Source organism: Elephas maximus, chromosome 4 (genome assembly GCF_024166365.1).
Source record: "Elephas maximus indicus isolate mEleMax1 chromosome 4, mEleMax1 primary haplotype, whole genome shotgun sequence".
NCBI classification, from domain to species: domain Eukaryota; kingdom Metazoa; phylum Chordata; class Mammalia; order Proboscidea; family Elephantidae; genus Elephas; species Elephas maximus.
In genome coordinates, this window is record NC_064822.1 from 143,014,037 (window position 1) to 143,041,722 (window position 27,686).

Consider the following 27,686-nt stretch of genomic DNA (forward strand, 5'->3'; position numbering starts at 1 on the left):
TTGAGTTGATTCCGACTCATAGGGACCCCATAGGACACAGTACAACTGCCTCATAAGGTTTCCAAAGAGCCCCTGGTAGATTCAAATTGCCAACCTTTTGGTTAGCAACCAAGCTCTTAACCACTGTGCTACCAGGGTAGCACCTATACCTATACCTATACTCAAATTTCCCTGATTATCTCCAAGGCCTACCTTGGTAGGTTTTTCTAATCAGAATCCAAACAATGTCCACACTCTTAAGTCAAATTGTTTTTGATTAATTTTAGTCTTATTTCCACAGTCCACATACTACACAAAATATCTGGCTAAAGGCTTTCCAACGTTTAGATAATTTTAAATATCATTGGGAGGACTGGATAGTTTCTCGAACCTTCTCCATTCTTTTATCTGTTGGACAAGTTACTATTTAAACGATCTACCTTTGTTGATGGTTAAACTGCCTGAAACCAAACCTACTGCCCTTCAGTTGATTCATAGTGACCCTATAGGACAGAGTATAGCTGCCACTTCTTTTGAACTTGACATGTATGAGATACATTATTGGATCTAAGAACAATCATGGTTAAAATATTCCTTAGGTCTAGATCCTTGGATAGGTCTGCCGTGAATCCTGTTTGAAAAACTATTACCATGCAGTTTTGATCATGTGTGAAACTTGACTCAATTCAGAAGAACTACTATCATTGATGTGCATCAAATAGGCACACTTGGCTTCTCACACCTGGAATGCAAATGGGGTACAAAGGTACAAAGGTTTGTAAAACACCTTAAGAACTCTTACCTTTTCAGGGGTGAGAAGGTAAGCTATTTTAGTCCAGAAGGCTTTGTACAAGGATGTCTGATTTTACCAGTTAGAATCTAGTTCAAGTCACAAACAAATAAATCTGCTTCTTCCCAAAATACAGTATTGGTCTTTTGAGATACAGGACTCATCACAATGTGTTATAAGGATGCAGGAAGTCAGTAGCTTGAGAATGCAGTCTTGGAATGTAAACAACGATAATGGAAATAATATTATCTTTAGAAAGCATGTTTTCAAAGTCACTAGTTTTTTTTTTTTAAACTAATAATGCTTAAGTCAGACTACTATTAAGTGTAACTGTCACAAGCAGTATTTGTAAATGTCTATTTTTAATTACAGTATGTAAATGACCCCATGGTTGCAGGAACTGTGAACATAGTAGAACCAATGACAGGATTATTAGAAGGTTCGGCAGAGATGTCTTCTGACCTGCACTCATTGGCTACACTTGTGTATAACAACCTTCCATATAATAACTTTCCTGCAAGGAATAGAGCCGAAGACCAGCGTTCAACAGCTGGTAGGTAAAATTTTTATTTTCTATAAAGTGTCTCTATGCCACCAGTACTGCTAGCACATATATGAACTTTAGCTTAGAGTTCAACCAAATTATTAATGGTCCATGGGCTGGAGTCAGATTTTTTTAACTGTTGAATAACTTCGAGCAGCAAATGGGAATGCCACACAGTCAGGGGCTGGCCCCTCCTAACCCGTTTGACCTTCTCCCTAGAAAAAGTAGCACCCTAGAGTCCCTGGCCAAGCTGCATAGACAATCAGTTATTACAGTTGCCAAAGCAGGTGTGATGAGAAGGGATTAACATATCTTCAAATCATTTACAGGCCTCGTGCTCTGTGCAGCTTTTGACTAATAGGTTTTCAAATGTCACTAAAGGTAAATAGGTCAGAAAGTTACAACTCTAGCGTGTGGGGTGATAAACAGGTGTAGGTGACCCAGTTGATGTGGTGATGTCATTAGCATACACACTTGCTCTTCAGGGTCAATGGATCTTATTGTTTCTAAAAGGGGAATGGTCATATATAGCCAATTAAAAATACTTTGTTAGACAACACTGATGCTATCTCTGTTTTTTGTGCAATGTTGAGTGAGCAGAATAACTTATTTCATTGCCTTTTCTCTGATTTGGTATTTGCCACATACCAGAATAAAAGTGGTATCCCATTTATGGTAAAATTGGTTGAAAAAATTACATTACATTTAAAATATGTTTATTTCATTTTTTGACCATTTTGTCTTGTGCAAAGAAGACTGAGAACAACACTAAAAACCAAGAGGTCCAGGATTCCTGATACAGATGTCTCCTTGAATACTTCATATTTGGCCTAAATTGCTAATAAATATTTTCAGAAGTATAAGTTCCAAATAAAGTAAAAAGTCTAGCATTTCTTGAAATCCTGGTTCAAGCGTGTCTTTTATGCAAGCAAGCTTGCTTTTAAGTATTACTGGGTTTAGGCGTGCTGAATTTTGAGTCCAAATGAAAGTCTTATTCTTGTAGCTCTCATATTTAACCTAGTACTGATTTGTAATATATCAGTTTGATATTAGATACATTGTCTTTTCAGAAATAATTTCTAGCTGGTATCCTTTAGAAAGGTATTTTTTTATCAAAAAAATGTTCTTGCCTCCCAGAATAGTGTTTAGAACTAGCAAAACTATGTTATGAGTACAAAATGTTTATAGTTATTGTTGTGTGTGTGGGTCATATTGACAATACATTGTAATAGTATGGTTTCTGTATATAAATGCTTTTTATATTTTTAAAATGATGAATATATCTTTCATATAAAGGAGTGCACGGAGAGATTAATGAATAATGTACAACTTAAGATTTCACTGTGTGAGCAAAAATAATTTTGAAAGTGAAGTCAAACACCTTTTTTTCCCCCTGATTTCAAATAGTTACTATGCGGAATCAGTACATCACTGACATTGCTGCTGAACAGCTGTCTTACGTTATCAGGAGACTTGTACCTTTCACTGAGCACATGATTAGTGTATCTGCTTTCACCATCATGGGAGAAGGACCACCAACGGTTCTCAATGTTAGGACACGTGAACAAGGTAAGAATGTGTTTCCTTTCAAATAATTACCTGCAAATATTACTTGTGCCCATTGTAATACTTTTTCTTTTCATTCATATTAATTGTTCATTCTTCTTTTCAAGTGCCAAGCTCCATCCAAATTATAAACTATAAAAATATTAGTTCTTCATCTATTTTATTATATTGGGATCCTCCAGAATATCCCAATGGAAAAATAACTCATTATACAATTTATGCAATGGAACTGGATACAAACAGAGCATTCCAGATGACTACTATAGATAACAGCTTTCTCATAACAGGTAGAACAAAGTTTTGTCCTTAACATTTCTGTTCCGATGACAAATATGCACCTCCCTATTGCCTTAACACTGCAGAAAATGTGCTATGTCATTTCAGATTTTGTTGTGCAGTGCTGCCATGGATATCTTGACAAATATCTGAAGAAATAACTTGATTAAATTTGTTTTCCTTTAACTATGTTTACCCAAAAAGAAATTAAAAGCACCACAATTTTCATAGGAATGTACTTAACCTAGAAAGTCTTATGCCTGGTTCATCAATATTGAAGACCCGAATGAATGGATGTAAAAAAATCAACTGAAGTAATTAAGCTGACATGGTGTTTGTATCAAGTCAACTCTACCCTATAGTGTGCCAAATATTATTTTTCAGTTTTAGAATATTGCCTTAATCTTTTAGGAGAGAACTAAAACCTCATCAACATGGAAAGGCCTTAAAACCCCAAGGAATTTGGGAAGACTGGATTAAATAAATTATTTTCAGTAACCTGATTTTAAATGGCACTAATCTAAGAATGTTATTTCAAGGATTTTAAACAAATTGCCTGTTTTCCTTCTAGGGTTAAAGAAATACACAAAATACAAAATGAGAGTGGCTGCTTCAACCCATGTAGGAGAAAGTTCTTTGTCTGAAGAAAATGACATCTTTGTGACAACTCCAGAAGATGGTAAGAATATCAAGTGCAGTTTTAATAAAAAGAAGCAAGTAATGTTGATTGCTTACTGCCATCTACCTCATGGTACCTTCAGTGTCTGAAACAAGTATGATCAAATATACGTATTTAAAATTTTGTTTTCTTCCACTAGAACCAGAATCACCACCTCAAGATGTTGAAATAATTGATGTTACTGCAAGTGAAATTCAGTTGAAGTGGTCACCACCTGAGAAACCCAATGGGATTGTTCTTGCTTATGAAGTACTCTATGAAAATACAGATACTTTATTTATAAAGAACACTTCAACTACAAACGTAATTTTAATGGAGTTAAAACCCTACACCCTCTATAACATTTCTGTAAGGTCGTATACTAGATTTGGTCACGGCAATCAGTTATCTTCTTTACTCTCTGTAAGGACTTCTGAGACTGGTAAGTTTGTTTGTTTAATGATATGTAGTAATGTAGTGGTGCCCTGGTGGCATAGTGGTTAAGAGTTTGGCGGCTAACCAAAAGGTCAACAGTTCAAATCCACCAGCTGCTCCTTGGAAACCCTGTGGGGCAGTTCTACTCTGTCCTATAGTGTAGCTATGGGTCAGAATTGACTTGATGGCACCTAACAACAACAGTAATGTAGTAAACATAGCTGACAATTACCATATTGTTCATATTTTGCATAATAAAAAAAGATTATTCCACTATGTAAAATCTAGAAATTCATTTGCTATTTCTGTTAAAAATGTGGAAAAGTCTTGCTCTGGAAATATTTACAGTCTTATTTATATATAAAGGAAATCTAAAATAAAAATCAGTGAATTTTTCAAATGAAAGGCCTTAAGAAACCAAAGTTTCCTTTAATGTACCTATAAATTTTGGGTTAAAAACTACTTGCTTTCAAATCAGATTAAAGAGAGACACAGTCTTAAGAATAGATTCTTATACTCTAATGGGGTTTATATATAGTTAGGGGAGCACAGTGGGAACACAGAGAAGGGAATCCCTGGAAAAGCCTCATGGAGGAAGTAGCACTCGAGGTAGATTTTAATGAGGAGGGTAGAGTGGGCTGGAGGATACCATACAAGTTGTGGGGTCAAGGGGAGAAGGGATATCCCATCTAGAGGAAACAATGAATGACTCATGTTTCAGTTTCAGTGATGCTGGAGCAAATAGGCAAGGCAAGACAAGCAAGGCAAATAGACAAGACAGGTGCTCGATGAACTTAGTTTATTGTTTATATTATGTTTTAAACCCTATATTGGAGGCATAACCATTAGGCCAATTCTGTAATGAATGCTGGGAATTAAGAACTAAATTTAGTTGTTTTTTTATCCCTTCTCTAAGAAGAATGAATATTTATTGACTAACTGTTGACTGAACCATATGAAACTGAGACTTCTTAGGTTATAAATGGTCAAATATCAGGAAGTTTCTATGGTTTAGATACTGTATTTACCTTTGGATTGTCTTCTGGAGACTGGTCATAGAAATTCATACAATGAGATGCCACAGAATTGTCCCTATACTCTTAATTGCAGAAATAAGAAGATATATAATGAGCATTTTATATCATTAAGGGTTTTCTCTGAAAGTGAAACTTAATTGATGTTAAACTGTACGTTGGCTTGTTTCATTGCTTTTATAGATACTATACTTAAATATTTTTGAGAAAAAGTATTTACTCTTTACCTGATGTAGTTTTATTTTATACCATTGTAAGAAAAGAAACATCTCTGGTGGTGCAGTGGTTAAACTGCTCAGCTGCTAACGAAAAGGTCTGTAGTTCGAACCCACCAGACCGCTGATTGGAAGAAAGATGTGGCATTCTGCTTCTGTAAAGATTTACAGCCTTGGGAGGCTTCTGGGGCAGTTCTACTCTGTCCTATAGCGTTACTGTGAGTTGGAATTAACAACAGTGGGTTTGGTTTGGTAAGAAAAGACACAAGTATGATTTCGAGTACATTCTAAGTTCCATGGGCTCTGCTAATGGCCTTTTTACGAACTGCCTTATTTAGTTCTCAGATTAAAGAAAGCATTAAGGTGTTATAATCTCCATTGTCTTTAATGAAAAAAAAAAAACCCAAGGCTCTGAGAGGTTCATCCTTCCAACAAATAAAAAAAAAAAAAAAAAATTTTTTTTTTTTTTTTTTATAGTTAACAAATGTTTACAATATGCCTGGCCCTATGGGATATACAGCAGTGTAGAGGAAAACAAATTTCCTGTCCTCCTAAAGTTTATATTAATTGGGGAGTGTTTAATTGCTCAAGGTAACCCAGCTGGTATGTGATGAGGCTAGGACTGTAACCCAACTTTATCTGACTCTGAAGCTCATTTCCTTTTCGTAGTACATACTATTTTTGGAAGTATGCATTGTGTATGTATTATATTTCATTTATATTCATAATTTATATTTCTAATTCATAAATTATAAAATATATCTAGAATCTTTGTGTTCATTATCTATTGTAGTGATTTTTTGGTGAGCTTTGCACAGCATGAGGAAGGAAAGTAACAACTTTCAAAGATCCTGTTGTGATATTAAACAATCACTGTATTTATCAATACTTCTCAAAGATTTCACTTCTTAACTGGCCACAGCATGAAGAGCACATTATCTTAATGATGACTTATAAAGCATCTTTTTTGTTAGCTAATGATTGCATTTGTGTAATCTTTTACTTAGTATTGAAAAAGTAAATTTAATTTCTATTTTGTTATCTGAGCTTGATTCTAAGGCAGGGATAAGAAACTTTAAATGAATAGAAGAATTTAACTTGAGATGTAATTTAAAAATCAGGATTTTAGTTTTAGAAGATATCTTAGAAAACAGAAATCTTCATCTTACACATAGGACGTAGATAGCTGCTGTCAAGTTGATTCCGACTCATGGTTACCCAAGTGCAACAGAACAAAATGTTGCCCAGTCCTGCATCATCCTCAAGATGGTTGGCATGTTCAAGTCCATCATTAAGACTACTGTGCCACCTCACTGAGGGTCTCTCTTGCTGGTGTCAAGACCTTCTGTTTCACCAAACACTGTGTCTTCCTGTAGTGATTGATCCCTCCCAATGAAATGTCCAAAGCAAGCAAGTCGAACAGTGTTCTGTTGTGATCCATAAAGTTTTCATTGGCTAATTTTTAAAAATAGATCGCCAGGCCTTTCTTCTGATTCGGCCTTAGTCTGGAAACTCTGCTGAAACCTGTCCAATATGGGTAACCCTGTGGGTATATGAAAGTCTGTGACATAGCTCCTAGCATCACAGGAACACAAAAGTCACCACAATAGGACAAACTCACAGACGAGTGGTGGGAGATTAGGATACCTAGGACTATTTGAGCAAAGTGACAAATAAGTCATAATAGACAAGAAATGAAGTCAGGACTTGACTCAAGGGCTCCTGTTCCACATTTCAGGGCTTAATAGACACCTGAGTTAGCTAAAACAAATGAAGGGACAGGGAAAACAACATATACCAGGCCTCACCCATATGGGTGAGTATAACTGGATCATCTTGACGCTGGACTGTAGAAGCAAAGGAGGCCTATTAATAGGGTGTAGGGGTTAATGTCCATTCTCCTGATTTCCTGCTTTCAAGTTCTCTGCATTCTGCATTAGTGTGGAAGTGGTGGGTAATGGGATCTACATTAGTGACTTTTTCTAGATCATATTTGCTGTTATTAAGTTGTTAAGCCACTAACTTTAGCTCATTTTGCAAAAAAGAAAGCTAGATCTTTAAGTAGCCTCTCAAGATGTCATTTGAAGAAGGATGTGAGAAAAACCCAAGGCTCTGAGAGGTTCATCCTTTCAACAAATAGTTAACAAATATTTACAATATGCCAGGCCCTATGGGATATACAGCAGTGTAGAGGAGTGCTCAATATTATTATTATGGTGGCGCAGTGGTTAACAGTTCAGCTGTTAACCAAAACATCGGCAGTTCCAATCCAACATATGCTCCTTGGAAACCCTAAGGGGCAGTTCCGTTCTGCCCTATAGGGTTGCTGTGAGTCGGAATCGACTCAATGGCAATGGATTTGTTTTTTTTTGATTCTTGTTATCGGGGAGTCCCTGGGTGGTACAAGTGGATAAGTGTTTGACTATTAGCCTTAAGGTTGACGACTCAAACCCACCCAGAGGCATCTTGGAAGACAGACCTGGTGATCTGCTTCCAAAAGGTCACAGTCTTGAAAACCATGTGGAGTAGTTCTATTCTCCACACATGGGGTCACCATGAATCAGAATCAACTCGAGGGCAACTAACAACAACAACAAGTTGTTATCTGAAACAAAGGCCTACTGCTCAATATTGGTACATGAGAAAGTGAAGTTTAGTTTTCAGCGATGTTTTAATGCTGCTAATTACAAATGGGAACAAATTATGTGTTCAAATGCTTTGTCTTATTTAGGGAGTGAGAGTTAACTAATGCTTGGAAGTAAAATTCTGTTGTGTTCAAGACAGCAAGGATCAATACAAGATTGATCTTGTGTATATTAATCATAGAAAGTACAGCTTACAAACTTTCTGTTTGCTTTTATCCCCCTCATATTTACGATATCCAAAAAAATCAAACCCATTGCTGTTGAGTCTATTCTGAATCACAGAGTTTTAAGAAGTTCTCATACATATTACTCTCATACATATATTACACATATTTCCATCCTTTCTTAAGACAACTTTCTCACAATAAGCCTTTATCAAATGCCTTGAATATGTTTGATTTTGGATAATAACAACTAATGGATAGTAACTTAGATGTTGGTCAAAATTTTGTGTAGGACTCTCTCAATTTATTTGTGTTAATTAATAGCATTTCCTAATTTCTCTACGTAATGGTAAAACTGTGTATGCCAAACCATAATCTTTAGGCCACTAAAGTTCACTTCCCTTTTTAGTATTATAATTAACTAAATTAATTGTTTTTATTTTTAGTTTTTAAATAGATTCAGCTTGTTCTGATTGGTTATAATCATTACTTTTTTAATTCATGAGTTATCTATTTTACAAAATACTTATAAGTTAAGAACACTCTGTTATTTCAGAAAGCTCTAAGAGCATCATAACTCTCCAAAACCAAAGAGTGTCTTGTTGTATCTGTCTGAAGATCCAGCACTGGTTATCCCCTAAGAATATGCAAATAAGAATGCAAAGGATACAAGCCTGAGGCCAGGGATGCATATTTATATTCTGACTATTGGTGGTAGGCAGGCAACTCTAGAAGACAATTTAACAAATTCCAATGGGAGAATTTTTCCAAATAAGAAACTGCCTTGAATTATAAAATTCAAACATAGTGTCACTGATGCCTTTTTTTTCCTTGCAATTGTCAAAACCCGAAATATGCAGAGAAACACCAAAAGTGCGTATAACAGAATGGATTTATTGTGAGTAGACACCATTCGAATCCAGCAGTGCCTAAACCAAAAGTATTCCAAAAGGTACTCAAAAGAGGGAACAGTAGAAGCAGGTTATATAGGTCATAGGTATGTTAATTTCTCAGGAGAAAACATCAGAACACTTACTTGCAGAGCTCCAGGCAGTAGGAGAAACAGTCACTAAGGACAAGCCATTCATTTTCTGTTTAGACCCTGAGATTCTTGCTCCTAGAAACTGGTTGTGCATGGATGTTGTTATTGTTAGGTGCCTTCAAGTCACTTCCGACTCATAGCTACCCTATCTACAACAGAATGAAGCACTGCCCAGTCCTGTGCCATCCTCATGATCGTTGTTATGGTTGAGCCCATTTTTGTAGCCACTGTGTCATTCCAGGAAACCCTGGTGGCATAGTGGTTAAATGCTACAGCTGCTAACCAAAGGGTCGGCAGTTCAAATCCACCAGGCACTCCTTGGAAACTCTATGGGGCAGTTCTACTCTCTCCTATAGGGTCGCTATGAGTCAGAATCGACTCGGCGGCACTGGGTTGGTTTTGAGTCATTCCATCTCATTGAGGGTCTTCCTCTTTTTTGGTTACCCTCTACTTAACCAAGCATGGGGTCCTTCTCTGGGAACTGATCCTTCCTGATAACATGTCCAAAGTATGTGAGACAAAGTCTTGCCATCCTTGCTTCTGAGCAGCATTCTGGCTGTACTTCTTCCAAGACAGATTTGTTCATTCTTTTGGCAGTCCATGGTATATGCAATATTCTTCACCAACACCATAATTCAAAGGCGTCAATTCTTCTTCAGTCTTTCTTATTCATTGTTCAGCTTTCACATGAGTATGAGGCAATTAAAACACAATGGTTTGGGTCAGAAGCACATTAATCTCCAAAGTGCCATCTTTGCTTTTTAACACTTCAGCGATGTCTTTTGCAGCAAATTTGCCCAATGCAATGTGTCCTACGATTTCCTGATTGCTGCTTGCATGGGTGTTGATTGTGGATCCAAATGAAATGAAATCCTTGACAACTTCAGTATTTTCTCTGTTTATCATGATATTGGTTATTGGTCTAGTTGTGAGGATTTTTGTTTTCTTTATGTTGAGGGTAATCCATACTGAAGGCTGTGCTCTTTCATCTTCAACAGTAAGTGCTTTTAGTCCTCTTCACTTTCAGCAAGCAAGGCTGTGTCATCTGTATGATGAAGGTTGTCAAGAGTCTTCCACCAATCCTGATGCCTCATTCTTCATATAGTCCAGCTTCTTGGATTATTTGCTCAGCATACAGATATAAATAAACTTGGTCAAAGGATACAACCCTGACACCCACCTTTCTTGACTTTAAACCACGAAGTATCCCCTTGTTCTGTTCGAATGACTGCCTCTTGATCTATGAAAAGATTCCTCATGAACACGATTAAGTGGTCTAGAATTCCAATTCTTCACAATGTTATCCATAATTTGTTGTGGTCCACACAGTCGAATGCCTTAGCATAGTCAATAAAACACAGGTAAACGTCTTTCTGGTATTCTCTACTTTCAGCCAGGATCCATCTGACATCAGCAGTGATACACCTGGTTCCACATACTTTTCTGAATCCAGCTTGAATTTCTGGCAGGCAGTTCCTGTCAACGTACAACTGCTTTTGAATGATCTTCAGCAAACTTTTACTTGTGTGAGATATTAATGTTATTGTTTGATAACTCTCTAGAAAAGCCCAGTGCCTAAAGCAAAATGATCTTGCTAAGCTACTTATTAGGCTATTGTTTGACTTGAAGGTGGCTTTAGGAAAACAGATCCTTAAAGGCTCAAGAAGACCCTGGTGGCACAGTGGTTGAGAGGTACAGCTGCTAAGCAAAAGGTCGGTGGTTCGAATCCACCAGCTGCTCCTTGGAAACCCTATGGGAAAGTTCTACTCTGCCCTATAGCATTGCGATCAGTTGGAATTGACTTGATGGCAATGGGTGCAGGGTTTAAAGGCTCAGGGTTCAAAAGGATACATAAGGGCAGATGACCTGCAACGGTCACCCCACCTCCATAAGCCCAGAAATCTGGATTCCAGGAGAATCAAAATGATTTTGTCAATCTGAACTTAATTCTTTTCTCTTGCTGTGAACATTCCCCTTGTTTTTAATATATTCTGTATCATGTTGAACATATTTATTCATTTACTCAACACATTTGTATGGATTCTGTACTTTGTGCTACTACTGTTTCAGGCACTATAGATAAAGCAGTAAGTAAGACAAAGTCCTACCTTCCTGGAACTTAACATTCTAGAAGGGACACCAAAAATACATCAATAAATAATAGTACGATTTGATTTTACTGTGAAGAAAAAAATAGCAGAGAAAGAAGTAGCGAAGGGGCTATTTGACATAGATGAGTGTGAAAAGTCCTCCTTGAAGAGGCTATGTTTGTATAACATCATTAATAACTGTATGCTGAGCAAATAATTGGAGAAGCTGAACTATATGAAGAAGAATGTGGCATTAGTATCAGAAGAACAATCATTAACAATCTGCAATATGCAGATGACACAACCTTGCTTGCTGAAAGTGAAAAGGCCTTGAAGCACTTACTGACAAAGATCGAAGACTACAGTCTTCAGTATGAAATACACCTCAACATAAAGAAAACAAAAATCCTCACAACTGGACCTATATGCAACATCATGATAAACGGAGAAAAGATTGAAATTGTAAACAGTTTCATTTTACTTACTTGGATCCACAATCAACGCCCATGAAAGCAGCAGTCAAGAAATCAGAAGACTTACTGCATTAGGCAAATTTGCTACAAAAGATCTCTTTAAAGTGTTCAAAAGCAAAGATGTCACTTTGAGGACTAAGGTGCACCTGATCCACACCATGGTATTTTCAATCACCTCACATGCATGTGAAAGCTAAACAATGAAAAGGAAGACCAAAGAAGAATTGATGCCTTTGAATTATAGTGTTGGTGAAGAATATTGAGGATACCATGGACTTCCAGAAGAACAAACAAGTCTGACTTGAAACAAGTACAGCCAGAGTGCTCCTTGGAAGCGAGGATGGCAAAACTTCATCTCATGTGTGTTAGACATGTTATCAGGAGGGTCCATTCTCTGGAGAAGGACATTATGCTTGGTCAAGTACAGGGTTAATGAAAAAGAGGAAGACCCTCTATAAGATGGATTAACACAATTGCTACAACAATTGGCTCAAACATAGCAACTACTGTGAGGATGGTACAAGACTGGGCAGTGTTTTGTTCTGTTGTGCATAGGGTCACAATGAATCATAACCGACTCAGTGCCACCTAACAATAACAGGGTTGAATTAGATGAGGATCTGGAGGAAGAGGAAGAATCACAGTTGCCAGGTTCCTGAAGCAGGAGGAAACTGATGTGGTTGAGGAAAAGCAGGACATTTCTGTCATTCAAGCAGTATGAGATATGGGGAAAATATAGCAAGTGGGGAGAAAGAGACAGGCAGAGGTAGATCATGCCTCTTCTTGGGCACCAATCTTAGGAGTTTGCAGTTTAATTATACTGGGAAGTTATTAGAAATTATGAGGCAAGAACGTTATATGACTTACATTTTTAGAAAGTCACAGCTGAATATGTTGATGTGGAAGTAAGGTAAAAAGAAAAAGCAAGACTGACTCCTAGGTTTTTGGTCTGAATATCGAGGTGAATAGTGGAACCATTTATGAAGATGGGGGAACACTGAGATAAGTCTGGAGGAAATTCAGAAGTTCCGTTTTGAACACGTTTGAGGTATCCAAGTGGCTGTCATGAAGGCGATAGGGTATACAAGTTTAAAGCTCAGGGAAAAGATCCAGGGTCAAAGATATCTACAGGCATACCTCATTTTGTTGTGCCTTGCAGATACTATGTTTTTTGCAAACTGAAAGTTTGTGGCAACCCTGCTTGGAGCAGTTCTGTCGGTGCCAGTTTTCCAACAGCATGTGCTCACTTTGTGTCTCTGTATCACATTTTAGTAATTCTCACAATATTTCAAACTTTTTCGTCATTATTATATCTGTTATGGTAATCTGTGATCAGTGATCTTTGATATTACTATTGCAATTATTTGGGGGCGCCATGAACTCTGTCCATAAGACAGTGAACTTAATCGATAAATGTGTATGTTCTGACTGCTCCACCAACTGGCCTTTCCCTGTCTCTCTCCCTCTCCTTGGGCCTCCCTATTCCCTGAGACACGACACTATTGAAATTAGGACAATTAATAACCGTACAATGGAATCTAAGTGTTCAAGTGAAAGGAAGAGTCCCATGGCAGCTCACTTTAAATTGAAAGCTAGAAATTATTAAGCTTAGTGAGCAAGGCATGTAGATAGCCTTGCTGTCAGGGAGAAAGCTAGACCTCTTGTGCCAAGCAGTTAGCCATGTTGTGAATGCAAAGGAAAAGCTCTTGAAGAAAATTAAAATTGTTACTCCAGTGAATACACAAATGATAAGAAAGCAGAACAGCCTTATTGCTGATTTGGAGAAAGTTTTAGTGGTCTGGATAGAAGATCAAACCAGCTGCAACATTCCCTTAAGCCAAAGCCTAACCCAGAGCAAGGCTCAAACTCCTTCAATTCTATGAAGGCTGAGAGAGATGAGGAAGCTGCAGGACAAAAGTTTGAAGGTAGCAGATGTTGGTTTATGAAATTTAAGGGAAGAAGCTGTCTCCATAACATAGAAGTGGGAAATGAAGCAGCAGGTGCTGATGTAGAAGCTACAGCAAGTTATCCCGAAGATCTAGCTGAGAATGTCGATGAAGGTGGCAATGCTAAACAACAGATTTTTATTGTAGACCAAACAGCCTTTTGTTGGAAGAAGATGCCATCAAGGACTTTCATAGCTAGGAGAAGAGGTCAGTGCCTGGCTTCAAAGGACAGGCTGTCTCGTTAGGTGCTAAGGTAGCTGGTGACTTTCAGTTAAGTCAATGCTCATTTACCATTCTAGGACCTTAAGAATTATTCTAAATGTACTCTGCCCGTACTCTGTGAATGTAACAACAAAGCTTGGAAGACAGCACATCTGTTTACAACATGGTTTACTGGATATTTGAAGTCCACTGTTGACACCTACTACACTGAGAGAAATATTCCTTTCAAAATATTACTGGTTATTGACAATGCACTTGGTCACCCAAGAGCTCTGATGGAGATGTACAAGGAGATTAATGTTGTTTTCATGCCTGCTTACGCAACATCCATTTTGCAACTAATGGATCAAGGGATAATTTTGACTATCAAGTCTTATTATTTAAGAAATGCATTTTGTAAGGCTATAGTTACCATTAAGGAGCATTGGTGTCAGAGTGGTTAAATGCTTGGCTGCTAACTGAAAGGTTGGCAATTCAAACCCACCAGCTGCTCCATGGGAGAAAGTTGTGGCAGTCTGCTACTATAAAGATCATAGCCTTAGAAACCCTATGGGGCAGTTCTGCTGTGTCCTAGAGGGTCACTATGAGTTGGAATCTACTCGATGGCAACGGGTTTGATTTTTTTTTTTTTAAATAGTTACCATAGATAGTAATTCCTCTGATGGATCTGGGCAAAGTAAATTGAAAACCTTCTGGAAAGGATTCACCATTGTAGATGCCATTAAGAACATTTGTGAGTCATGGAAGGAGGTAAAAATATCAACATTAACAGGAGTTTGGAAGTTGATTCCAACCCTCATGGATTACTTTGAGGGGTTCAAGACTTCAGTGGAGGAAGTAACTGCAGATGTGGTGGAAATAGCAAGAGAACTAGAAATAGAAGTGGAGCCTGAAGATGTGACTGAATTGCTGCAATCTCAGGATAAAACTAATGGATGAAGGGTTGCTTTTTATGCACGAGCAAACGAAGTGGTTTCTTCAGATGGAATCTACTCCTGGTGAAGACCCTGTGAACATTGTTGAAATGACAACAAATAATTTAGAATCTTACACAAACCTAGTTGATAAAACAGTGTCAGGGTTTGAAAGGACTGACTCCGATTTTGAGAGAAGTTCTACTGTGCGTAAAATGCTGTGGAACAGCATCGCATTCTACAGAAAAATCTTTCGTGAAAGGAAGAGTCAATCGATGTGGCAAATTTCATTGTTGTTTTATTTTAAGAAATTGCTGCTGCCACCCCAGCCTTCAGCAACCACCTTCCCTATCAGTCAGCAGCCATCAGCATCGAGGCAAGACCCCCCACGTGCAAAAAGATTAATACTTGCTGAAGGTTCACATGATGGTTAACTTTTTTTTTGGCAATAAAGTATTTTTTAATTAAGATATGTGCATAGTTTTTTTAGACATAATGCTTTGCACACTTAATAGACTACAGTATAGTGTAAACATAACATTTATATACACTGGGAAACCAAAAACTTCATGTGACTTGCTTTATTTGTGATATTTGCTTTATTGAGGTGGTGTGGAACTCAACCTGCAATATCTCCAAGTGTGCCTGTAATTTGGAGACATTATCCACTGGAAGGCACCTACCAACAACAGCCATATCTATGGTATTCAAAGTCAATAAAAGAAAAAAAATGGACAAGATAAATTCACAAGAAAATAGAGATGATAAGAAGCAGACACCTATGTCCTGGGGCAATATGACAGTAGACTTTGGGAAGTCAGGGGTGAACCAATCAGTCAAGGACTAAGAGAAAATGAAGAGTGAGGCAGGAGGAAAATCAGAAGACTGTAGTGGAAGCCAAAAGAAGAAAGATTTTCAAGTAGAAGGAATTTATTTCCTATGTTCAATGCTGCTGACAAGTGAAGATGAAGGCATGAAATTGGTTAGTGGTATGGCAAAAAGGAGGGCATTGGTCACTTTACAAATGTACATTTCATGGGAAAAAATAGCGGAAAAATGCTCAGTAGGCATTAATAGGTTTAAAAAAATCGGAGAAAATGAGTAAAGGCAAATTTAATATAAAATTTAATATAAAATGGAGAATAGAATGGAGCAGTAGCTGAAGGGGCAAGTGGAATCAAAAGAAACTTTTTCTAAAAGATGATAGATATTCTAGTGTGTGTGTGTGTGTGTGTACGTGTCCAATGATAGAAACAATTTAATAAATAGAGTAAAACCAATGATACAATAGAGCAGGAATAGCTTCAAGTGTAATGCCTTTGGATAAACAGGAAGAATGAAATCTAGTGAGAAACGGAGTACTAAGCCTTTGAAAGGTATAAGGAGGGAAGGAAGTTGAAGGAAAATTTGTGGTAGAAAGATGAAGAGATTAAGTACACCCGCTCCTCACATATCGCCATGGTTAGTTTCCAAAGACCAGGTCGTTATGTGAAAATAAGTGTTATGTGAAAATGGAGGATGACCACATCAGAGTACAAAATGGAAGATGACTAAATCATTACATAACTGTCACATCATTAAATAATTGCCAAACTGCTGAGAATCATGGCTCAGCCAAGCTGACATATAACGTTAACCATCACAGCCAACGTTAACCTTGCCTTGTACCTCAGCATTCGTTATTGCTAGATGTATGTCATTGATGCACAAAATAGTCAGATAGTAGTTTTTTACTATTGTCATAAATGCAAAATATTAGATAACAAGATAGTCAATAAGTGAAGAATGGGTGTAGTTCTCTTCTGATTGTTTTTATTTTCTCAACAAAATGGGAATAAGGAGGCAGATGGAATGGAGGTTTTTGGAGAGAGAAGATGGTGAAAACACATAAAATAGTGGGAGAATGAATTAACAAAGAAAATATATAAGCTGCCAGGCAGTCCCAAAGAGCCACTTGAGATTTGAGGTTATAAATTTAAGTGAGGTTAGTCAGGAAAAAAAAGTGGTGTTTTATTCACCTATTTTCAGCTGTTGCATTGCAGATGTGGAACCAGCTCAGAATTTTGTTTAACCCAAATTGGGATTTTGCCAGGAAAGTAAGACAAAAAAAAAAAGAGAAAAGAGTTGATGGAGATTGCTAGAGAATGTTTGTAGTGATGAACTGTGGATTCTAACCTGGGGAAGTAGGGAAATGAGGACATAAAGGAGGTGATGGAGAGTGAAAATTTGACAAGGGTCAAAATAATTGTTGGATTGGAACTACAAGGGTCAGTCAGCTGGCAAGATAGACCAAAAAGAGGGATTATTTGTCAGTACTGGTAATGATGAAGTCTTGGGTGTGGCCATGGAGCCAGTGGTTAAGGAGAGGTCAAGGAAAAAGGAATACAGAGTTCAGGGAACTGTATAGATAATTTGCCTGGATGCTGACATCTCTAGGAGTGGTAAAGAGGAAGTCAGTAATTCAGATGATAAAATCTTTAAAATGTTTAGGTAAGTGGAGAAGTATCACTAGATTAGTTTTATAAGGAAAGGGAGAGCATAGTGAAGTCTGGTGGAATGTGGCTTCAAAAGACCTGGGATTCTTGAAGAAAAAAAGGAGAAAGAGTTGGACAAGGCAAAAAGACCAATAAATATAACAACCTCACTCCCTATGGCTGCAGGGATTATAGAAGAAAAGCAAACCGCTTCCTGTTACTGGAGAGGGCGGAGAAATAGTGTTCTCAGCAGATTACGGAATTCAGTTAGAGACATAAAGTTAAGACAGCATTCAGAGAAGTAGTTGAGGATTTTTCTCAATGACATGGCTTGGTTTGGGAAGACCCTATAAAAGGATTTGAGTGTTTGAGAAGGAACAGTAGGATCATATCACTATGTATTGCAACACCAAACTGTGTTTTGAATTATAATATTTCCAAAACTTAAGAGGTATCAACAGTCCTATGTTAATATTTTCCTATTAAGTCTGCCTTATAGGTCCTTAACTGGTAAGAGTTTGGGGGTGGGGGGAAGAATGTATCTATATTTTCAAGACTCTTGAATTTTATTTCTCTACTAAATTTATTAGTACCAACTTTTATATCCATTGCATGTAGAATATTAATAAACTAAACCCATTACCATTGAGTTGATTCCAACTTATGGCAACTCCATGTATGTCAGAGTAGAACTGTGCTCCATAAAATTTTCAATGGCTGATTTTTTGGAAGTAGATTGCCAGGTCTTTCTTTCAAGGTACAACTGGGTGGACTTGAACCTCCAATCTTTTGGTTTGCAGTCAAGTACATTAACCATTTGCATCACTCAGGGACTCTAGAATATTAAAAATAAGGTCCAATTATTTCCTTTTGAAAGGAAAGAATCTTATCTCAACAAGACTCTGTAATAGCAATAGCATTTTTGAAGATAAGAACACTCACTTTTGTTACAGTAAAAACAGATTTATTGAGGGTAATACAATTTGTGAATTGAGGAAACACAGGGCAGAGAGGAATCTACCAAGTGCTCCCACCTTCTGAGGGAGAGGTGAACCTTTTATATGGTAAAGTGGGGAGGGTAAACTCATGACCAAAAAAAAAAAAAATCTTGTTACTGTTGAGTTGATTCCAACTCATAGCGACCCCATGGGACAGAGTAGAACTGCCCCGTAGGGTTTCCAAGGAACAGGTGATGGGTTCGAACTGCTGACCTTTTGGTTAGCAGCCATAGCTCTTAACCACTGCACCACCAGGGCTCCAAACTCATGACAACACATGACGAATAGTAAAATGGAGTGGAGTAACAACAGACCATCAACACCGCAATTTCTCTTAACATCAGCAAACCAAGGAGAGACATACAAAGACTACCAACATCGTAATAAACAAATCCTCCCCCGGATTAGTCATTACTCTTATTCTATGCAGGCAATTAAAAAAATAAAACAAAACAATATCTTTGCAGCTGTGGCCTTTCATTTCTGATAAATATTTTTCTGCCTAAAATGCATCCATTAGAAATTCATGTATTGTCAGTGTGTTGGTGGTATTATAACTCATTTTTTGATTGTCTGAAATTAGTTTCAGTTTGCTCTAGTTAATTTTTTTGGTTATAGGATTCCAGTTGTTTTTCAAGTGATGTCATTTGTCAGTGTAGTTGTCATTCCTACATAGATAATCTATCTTCTGTCTGGTTGCTCCTAAGATATTTTCTTCTTTGGTATTCTGCATCTTCACAGTGATGTGTCTAAGTATGATTTAAAAATAAAAAAATCCTGGTTGGGATTTGTTAAGATTTCTTAATCTGAGATGTGAAATTTTTCAATAATTCTAAAAAGTCTTACTCATCATTTATTCAAATATTTCCTCTTCCTCATTCTGTATATTATCTTAATCTAAAAGTTAATTTTAGAACCTCTCAATATATGCTCTGTGTCTTCTCATTACCATTTAGTATTTTCACATGTTTTTTTCTCTGAGCTGCATTCTTGATAATTTCTTCAACCCTCTAATCCATTTTGCTAAATTTCTCTTCGTCACTATCTAATCCACTCAACACATCAAGCGAGTTTTCATTTCATGTATTTTGTTTTTCAGTTGCAAAAGGCCTGTCTGGATCTCTTTCTAACCTGCTTGGTTATTTATATTATTTGTAATTACTTACAGAATTTTTTTGTTCATCTTTTCAAATCTCTTTGATCTCTTGAAACATATTAAATATACATATTTTTATTCTTTGTGTGATAATTCTAATGTCTGAAGTCTTTGGACATCTGACTCTGCTCTGTGTATGTGTTCTTTTTCCTTTTTGTTTGCTGTCTTTCACTATAGGTGTCTGATTTGCTTTGGTGTTCGGTGATTTTATCTGGGTGTTCATATTCCCCTGAAACTTTATCTGTGGGAAATTTATGGGACCTGAGGGGAAATTGAGTTTTTCCAGAGAGGAGTTGTGTGTGTTTCTGTTATTTGCTTAGGAGTGATATCAAATCAGCATTACGGTTTCATTTTAATTTAAATTCTGAAATTGAGGTTTTTGTTTGTTTGTTTATTGTTGTTTTTTTAAGCTGTATAGGTAGCATTAGGCCACATCTGTTCAAGGTGACTGGTTAGCAATTCTAAAATCTCAGGGGATAATTTTTCTTACTCTTCTACCCTAGTATCCAGAGGGACAGCAAGAGAAAATAAGTTTCTTTTCTGTTGTTTTCTGCATGGTGGGTTTATTTTTCAATCTCCCATTCACCAAGGGTGAATATACCACCTTGCAAAAGTCTTATAGATACACTCACACTGAATTCTATGGCACCCTGTAGTAGAATTCAAGGTATCCTCCAGAGTTGTCAAAAGGTATTCTTTTGGGGTCCCAGTTCCTTATTCAGGATTACCCTTCACTCTTAAGTTGGTCCAAGGCTATATCTTTTTTCACTGGCATTTAACACAGCTGTTAGTATAGAAACACAAGATCACCAGGAATTGGTCAATACTCTTCAACGCTTCTGTATCAGGATTTCTGTTTTTACTTTTGTTGTTGTTGTTTATTTCTTTGCTTCTTCTTTTCCTCCTCCTCATCCTTGTTCTTTTTTGTTTGTTTGTTTTTGGCTATCACAAATTTCTAACTTTCTTGTCAGCTCCACAGTTTCTTTGAAAGAAAATCTGTTTTAATTTTATACAGAATTTTATTTTCATTAAGATAGTCATTCAATTTAGGCTTTCTATCTATTCCAATATTTTCCTGGAATTAAAATTCTATATATAGATATATGTTTCGGTATACATAGAGAACTATTTTAGGAACACTAAATTCAATACCACGAGAACATTATTTGATACAGAAAATTAATGCTTTCAGTAATCATATCCTGTATTCTTAGGAGACTATTTTGCGGTCAGGTCACACTGTACAACGTCATATCTAGGAGTGTTTTGTCTTGTATACATTGCATAGGTCTTGGTATACATTGAAACTAACTTATTAACCTTTATTATATTATTAATAGAGGACAGATTGATTTTTTAATCCTTTTTCTTCTGCATGTTGTACAAGAGAGACTATTGCAGTCACAAGTGTTTTAATAAAAATATCATCCTGTAGTAATTTTCCTTTGGGATGAAATTTTTCTTATACACTTGGTTGTAATATAATTTATTTACACCTTATTCCATTTAGGATGTTTATTATAATCACACTCCAGTGAATGCTCTTCTATACATATCCTAGTGCATTGCACTTAGGTGAGAATTTCAGCAGAATAGAATTTTAGGATGGAGTTGTTTTATATTTATATTTTTGTTTCTTTTAGTACCTGATAGTGCACCAGAAAACATTACCTACAAAAATATTTCTTCTGGAGAGATCGAGCTATCATTTCTTCCTCCAAGTAGTCCCAATGGAATCATACAAAAATATACAATTTATCTCAGGAGAAATAATGAAAATGAGGAAAGAACTATAAATACAACCTCTTTGACCCAGAGAATTAGAGGTAAAAAAAAAAAAGTCTAACGTTGGATATTTACATTATATTGAAAGCATCCTTTTAACTCATAAAAGTAATTCACAGAGGCACAAAATACTCTCTTGTTTTTATGTTGTACATGTTAAGTGTGATTATTTTTATAAAGGTTATGACAAATCTGGCTTTTTGGTTAAATAAGCCAATGACTGACTCTAGGTCAGTCTTTTTTTTTTACCTTATCCTGTATCATTTTGTCTTCGTAATAGCAGTTACTATTGCTGAAGAGCTATATTTCCATTTAGTTTCAGAAAGATTATTGAGGGCCATTTCATAGTTTGCCTTTTGCATATGACTAAAGGATATTTTGTAAGTCTCAACTTAACTATTTTATTTATATTTAGGACTGAAGAAATACACCAAATATATGATTGAGGTAAGGATATTTTGTAAGTCTCAACTTAACTATTTTATTTATATTTAGGACTGAAGAAATACACCAAATATATGATTGAGGTATCTGCTAGTACCCTCAAAGGTGAAGGAGTTCGGAGTGCACCCATAAGCGTACTGACTGAAGAAGATGGTAAATACAGTAGTGACTACTGATACACTTTGATTCCATAACATTCCAGGAAATGTGTATATAGAATGAATACCTAACGTAAACATTTCCCTAACCTTGGCTATCAGTTAGGTGCCATGTCAGCATTATACAGAGATTTTAAGAATCTAGCAAAGTCAGATTTGCTTTCTGTAAAATGCTTTTCTTGCATCTGGAGTCATCAGTACTCTTTAAAAAAAATCAGTAATAATTTTTCCATGGGAATTTTTAAGACTAAAAATTTGGTTTGAACAGCTTCAACATTAACTGATGTTTGTTATGACTATGCTTTTCAAGTTTAAATTTATTAGAATAGACATTAACATAACTTTTGTTGTAGCTTCTCTTTATGTCAACTTTCAACATTTCTTATGGTATTAAGATTAGCTTCCTAATGAGTTTAGGCTGTTTTCCGGGTCTCTCTGCATAACTGGCCATGATGCTATTTCTGAATGTTAACAACCTTCATAGCGAATACGTAAGCATACCTTTTTTGAACCTGAATAAAATCAACTTTACCCCTAAGGCCACTTTACACTGGTACTTCACCGAGTTATAGGCATCTCTCATGCTAAGAAAATTACTTTTTGAAGGATATATTTGGGATTAGTATTCACATTTTATGTTTTATACATTGATCTTGAGAATGATCATTTTTTCTCTAAAACAAAGTTCTGTTGGCACAAGGGGTGGGCCTTGGCCTTGGATGTAAGATGAATGTTCATGTAGTATCTTTTTTCCTCCCTCCCTTTCTCTCATTTCTCCACCTTCAAGCTTAGCTGAACCCTATGGCCTGGAGTCGTTCACAACGACAAAATGTGCAGTAGGCACTTCTAGAAGAAGAAGGACTTTTTTCTGGATTGCTCTTATTTGTTCAAAATAATAAAGTCTTTTCCCTGTTTTTGCCTTCCCCAAAGCACACTACAAATTACTCCATACCTCCTAGTAGCATGTTCTGTGTTGCCTCAGTTTCTAAGTGTGATGCTTCTCATGGGCTATTTTTCCCTAGTCATTACCTCTACTTACTATTCTTACTTCTCCATCAAAACTTACCTGTCCTAATTTTCATTTTTTTATAGTTAGATTCTTCTTGCTGTCAAAGTGAAAATTAACTTAGTAAATAAATTCTTATCGATGGGACAATTGTTATAGGTTGTCCAATGGTTGAGAAGGTTATTTCTCCTTTCTGTCTTGGATGGTAACATCCAAGATAAGTTATATTAAACCATTTTAGCAATGCCCTCCTAGATATAGTACCCACTTCTTTATTTTGTAATTTAATGAAATAATCCTGATGGTAAGAATTTGAGATCTGGTCTGAAATTTTACAAAAAAAACAATCAAGGGTATACCGAGGACTGAATATAAAAGTGCCAAGAATTATCTGATATTTCACAGGAACATCTTAAAGCACAAATAAAATAGAAATGCTTAGTTACAACATACGATGTCCTAAATCAATGCTATTCTTGGCCGAAATCCTTTCTTTTTCAGTAACAAACACAAGTTGGGTTTTGTAAAAATGTTATGGATAATATTCATAGGCTTTTGTCTTGCCAAATGAGAGTTCTCAGAGATAATTCATATCTTAGGGCACAGATACTCAAAGTGATATGTAGATTCCTGTGATAATCAATATTTGATAACATTTTTATTGTAGTGTCAGTGAGAAAAACAAAAGGAAAATGCTAAACACAGCTGTCACCATTATTCCTTACAACTCATCTCAGAAACCCCTTTTCAATAAACTTAAAAAAAAAAGTTGCCAAATAATGAAAACACATGCAAACACACACACACACACACAAACACACACACATACACATGCAACTATATCTGAGATTATCAAGAGAAGCAAAAATAAATTAAAAAAAATTCAGGTGGCATTTTTTCCAAATTGTTGGAAATACTGATTGGTACATGTAACAACATTAGTCAAAATAGAAATTCTCAGAATTTCTGTCAGCCACTCGATGAGTTCACTTTCCATGCATAACTGTGATTATGAACTGAAGTTTTAGTAAGTTATATTTTTATATACAAAAATTATATTTGAATATTCTAAGAATTTACAAGCCTCTTATACAGCAGCTAAGAAAATATCATTCTAAATATTTTATTTAATTGGAATTGTAAACTTGGCTAACTAGTTTGCAGTAATTTTTTACTTCTTATTCAACACAGACTAAAGCAGAATGGAAGTAGATCCTAAACTGTCCATTTTCTATTTATGTGCAGCATGTATTTCCTTTGTAATCCATTCAGTTTTGAAGACTCAATGAACAGATTTTGATATTATTTCACAGTTTAATGACATAAGTGAAATTGAGGACTGTAGTCTTCATCTGTAGGTTGATCATTTTAACTGCTCTCCCGGTGTTATGCTTGTCACTTGCCCACTTCTTGGATGTATGATTTTTTTCCCCCACCTCTGTTTATTGTCTGAGGAACTCTTTTACTGTATATTCCATTTATTCACCCCAATAAAGCTTTTGCTTTTATTAGAGGATGACAAGTTACCAAGATCTATTTGAGCAGTAGGTGAATCACTGTGACATACCCCTTCACTCTATTTTCTCATGAAATATTTTTTTCCATTGAATCACAGAAACAGATGTTCTAACACCACCATGAAAAATCTTTCTTTATCATCTCATTTTGAAAGTAAACATTCAGTCTCTCATGCCCACAGAGAAAGGCACTGTGCCCAATTCATTTACCAGAAAGTTTATAAGAAAAATTTTGTGAATTTCCATTTTAACCTTTTGTTATACATGTTTAATAAAATACATTATTCCACACTTTAACTTTTTAGCTCCTGATTCTCCCCCTCATGACTTCTCTGTAAAACAGTTGTCTGGTGTCATGGTGAAGTTGTCATGGCAACCACCTCTGGAGCCAAATGGAATTATCCTCTATTACACAGTTTATGTCTGGTAAGATATTTTTTTGGAAATAGTTCTGAGAACTAATATTAATCTGTAACATAATAGGAATGTAGTTTTTTTTTTTTTAATTTCGGAATGTGATGCTACATTAGGAAACTGATTAATAATATGATAGTTAATACTCTTTTATTAAAAAATAAGTTTATACAGGTCAAAGCACAGTCAAATAATATAACTTTTGTAACCAAAACAAAAAATGAATATATAATGTGCATAATTATACTACATTTCTGGTCTTAAAAGCCATTGAGTCATATCATCTTATGTGAATACAAGAATATATTTTTAAACTTTTCTAGAGTTTTATACAAGTACGCTCTCACTGTCTTCTTAAAAGAATTTCTTTGAGCAGAGGAATTTTAACTAAAATGTAGGATAAAGAGACATTTCTTAGAAGTCTTCTTGTTTAAAGTCAGTTTTCCATTGAAATGTAAGTGGTGTATTTTTTTTCTGATCACCTTTATCCCAAAAACCTATTTATGATTCAGTTGTGAAAAAGATGAAATTCTATAGTGCATATCGTGTCAATTAGCAACATGGTGATATCCTTCTTCAGAAAAACTCAGTAGATAAAAATCCTCACTTGGATTCTAATGTCAGCCCTCTTAAAAGGATGCACCAGTTATAGAATACATTTTCTAATGGATTTTAAATATTTTTGTGGAGCCCTGTGGGGGCAGTGGCTAAGACCTAACCAAAGGTCAGTAGTCCAAATCCACCAGCATCTCCTTGGAAACCCTATGGGACGGTTCTACTTTATAGGGTCACTATGAGTCGGAATTAACTCGACAGCAAAGTTTTTTTAAATATAGGCCATTCCTGACTTTTATACTCCTGACTTAGAAGGACTAGCATTGAGTGAGAGGCTGTAATGTTTTACTCTACTCTTGTCTTTCATAAATTGTGGTTCCTCCTCCCTAATTCTCTTTTAAATCCTTTGCCTAGTGCTATTTAGGACTACAGGTCCTTGTGTTCTCCAGTGCCTGATTCTCAAAACTAGGCCATAGCAAATTTAAGAGTGACATAAATGATGCTAATGAGAAGGAAGTAGTAGGAAGAAGGTAATTATTACCCCTTGATTTCTCCCTTCCTTCCATGGTACTAATAGAGTACCTATACCCCTGAGAACAAGACACACATAAAACTGCTATCAAGGAGCTTGCATTCTAAAGGATAACTGGATCGATCATATAGCCATAAGCAAACAAATGAGGGAAAGCCAGGGAAAAACGGGCTTTTGATGGGATGCTCAGCAAAGCCCTCTCTGAAGACGCAGCATTTAGCTGAGGTCTGAGTGACAATAAGGAGCTTCTTGTCACGTGATGATCTGTAGGGTGGAACTTTTCAGGATGTGGGGAACATTAACTGCAAAGTCTCTGTGGGGAAACACAGTTTTGAAGCCCAAAGAAAAGACAATGTTGCTGGGATTTCCAGCCCCATGTTGGGAGACCAATCTTACTCCTTCACATTGATCGTGTTTGTCTTCCTAGAGCCTCATGGTATTTTTAGCATAGTATGTAGCATACTTAGGAATATACACACGGTTAGATGGCATGCTGGTTTCCTAGGGCCGCAGTAATGAATTACCATAAATTGTACGGCTTAAAAATAAAAAACAAATTTATTTTCCTGTGGTTCTGGTGGCCAGAATCTGAAATCAAGGTGTCAGCAGGACCAACTTTTGGAGGCTCTGAGGGAGAATCTATTCCATAATTCTCTTCTAGCTTCTGGTGGTTGTAGACAGTCCTTTGGGTTCCTGGGTTTGTAGACGTACCACTCTAAGCTCTGTCTTTGTGTTCACGTTGCCTTTCCTGTGTCTTTATTTTACATTTCTGTCTCTTACACAAACACTTGTTATCAGAACTAGTGACCACCCTAATCCGGGATAATCTCATCTCAAAATCCTTACCTTAACCACATCTGCAAAGACATTTCTTCTAAGTAAGGTCATTCTGAAGTTCCTGGAGGACCTATCTTTTGAAAGGTACAATTCAACCCACTACAGATAGCATTCTATACAGGATGCTATTTACCTGATTGGTTTTTTTTCTTTCTGGGTATAATCTATTATAGTCAATAGAAGCCACTTACTTTAAGAATTATCTGTAATTCTAATTATCTGTTTTTAATTATGAAATTTATAAATGTAGCAGCATTCATTGAGAGTAAGTAATGGCACTTATATACATTATACACCTCTTAGGTTAAGACTATAGCAAGGCTGGAATTTTATATTCAACAATTCAGATGTAGTATAAAGCATGAACTTTTATTTTCTGTATTTGGTTCTTTGTTGCTTTGGAATCCCCATTTGCAAAAAAGGTGGGGATTGTGAGAACACTGATTCAAGGTAATTTATTCTTTTCTCAGTATTTCTGGGGCTTGTTTGAATCTCTTTTTGGTAAATATTTAATCATTTCAAAGTTCAGCTCCCCAATAGTGGTGTTTTTCTCCTCTTTCAAGGCGTGTCCCTTCCCTATTCTACTTCTAGGTGTAGAAGGTGGCTTCTAGGTACAAAAGAATCCCCATAAGAATGAGGTGAGGCAATCTCAAGTCTGGGCTATTGTGGCTAATCCAGCCTAGCTTCTTGGGGAATGATTCTGGCACCAATCTGCTGTCATAGCTTCCAGTTTCAGGTTCTTATGTTCTGTTTCATCCTTGATCCAACTCCAGAGCTTATTCTAATGCTGTGGTTCTTTTAGTGTGTTTGTCTCAAC

General features: G+C 36.3%; 1 protein-coding gene across 1 annotated transcript in view; it reads left to right on the top strand.

Moving 5' to 3' along the window:
- The window catches only part of PTPRQ (protein tyrosine phosphatase receptor type Q), a 253,498-nt gene that overhangs the window by 37,380 nt on the left and 188,432 nt on the right, over positions 1–27,686 (top strand). Inside the window, 8 exon segments of the mRNA XM_049881583.1 lie at positions 1,142–1,322; positions 2,721–2,882; positions 2,987–3,166; positions 3,727–3,834; positions 3,974–4,255; positions 21,265–21,447; positions 21,902–22,003; positions 24,837–24,957. Coding sequence (XP_049737540.1) covers positions 1,142–1,322; positions 2,721–2,882; positions 2,987–3,166; positions 3,727–3,834; positions 3,974–4,255; positions 21,265–21,447; positions 21,902–22,003; positions 24,837–24,957 — 1,319 coding nt within the window.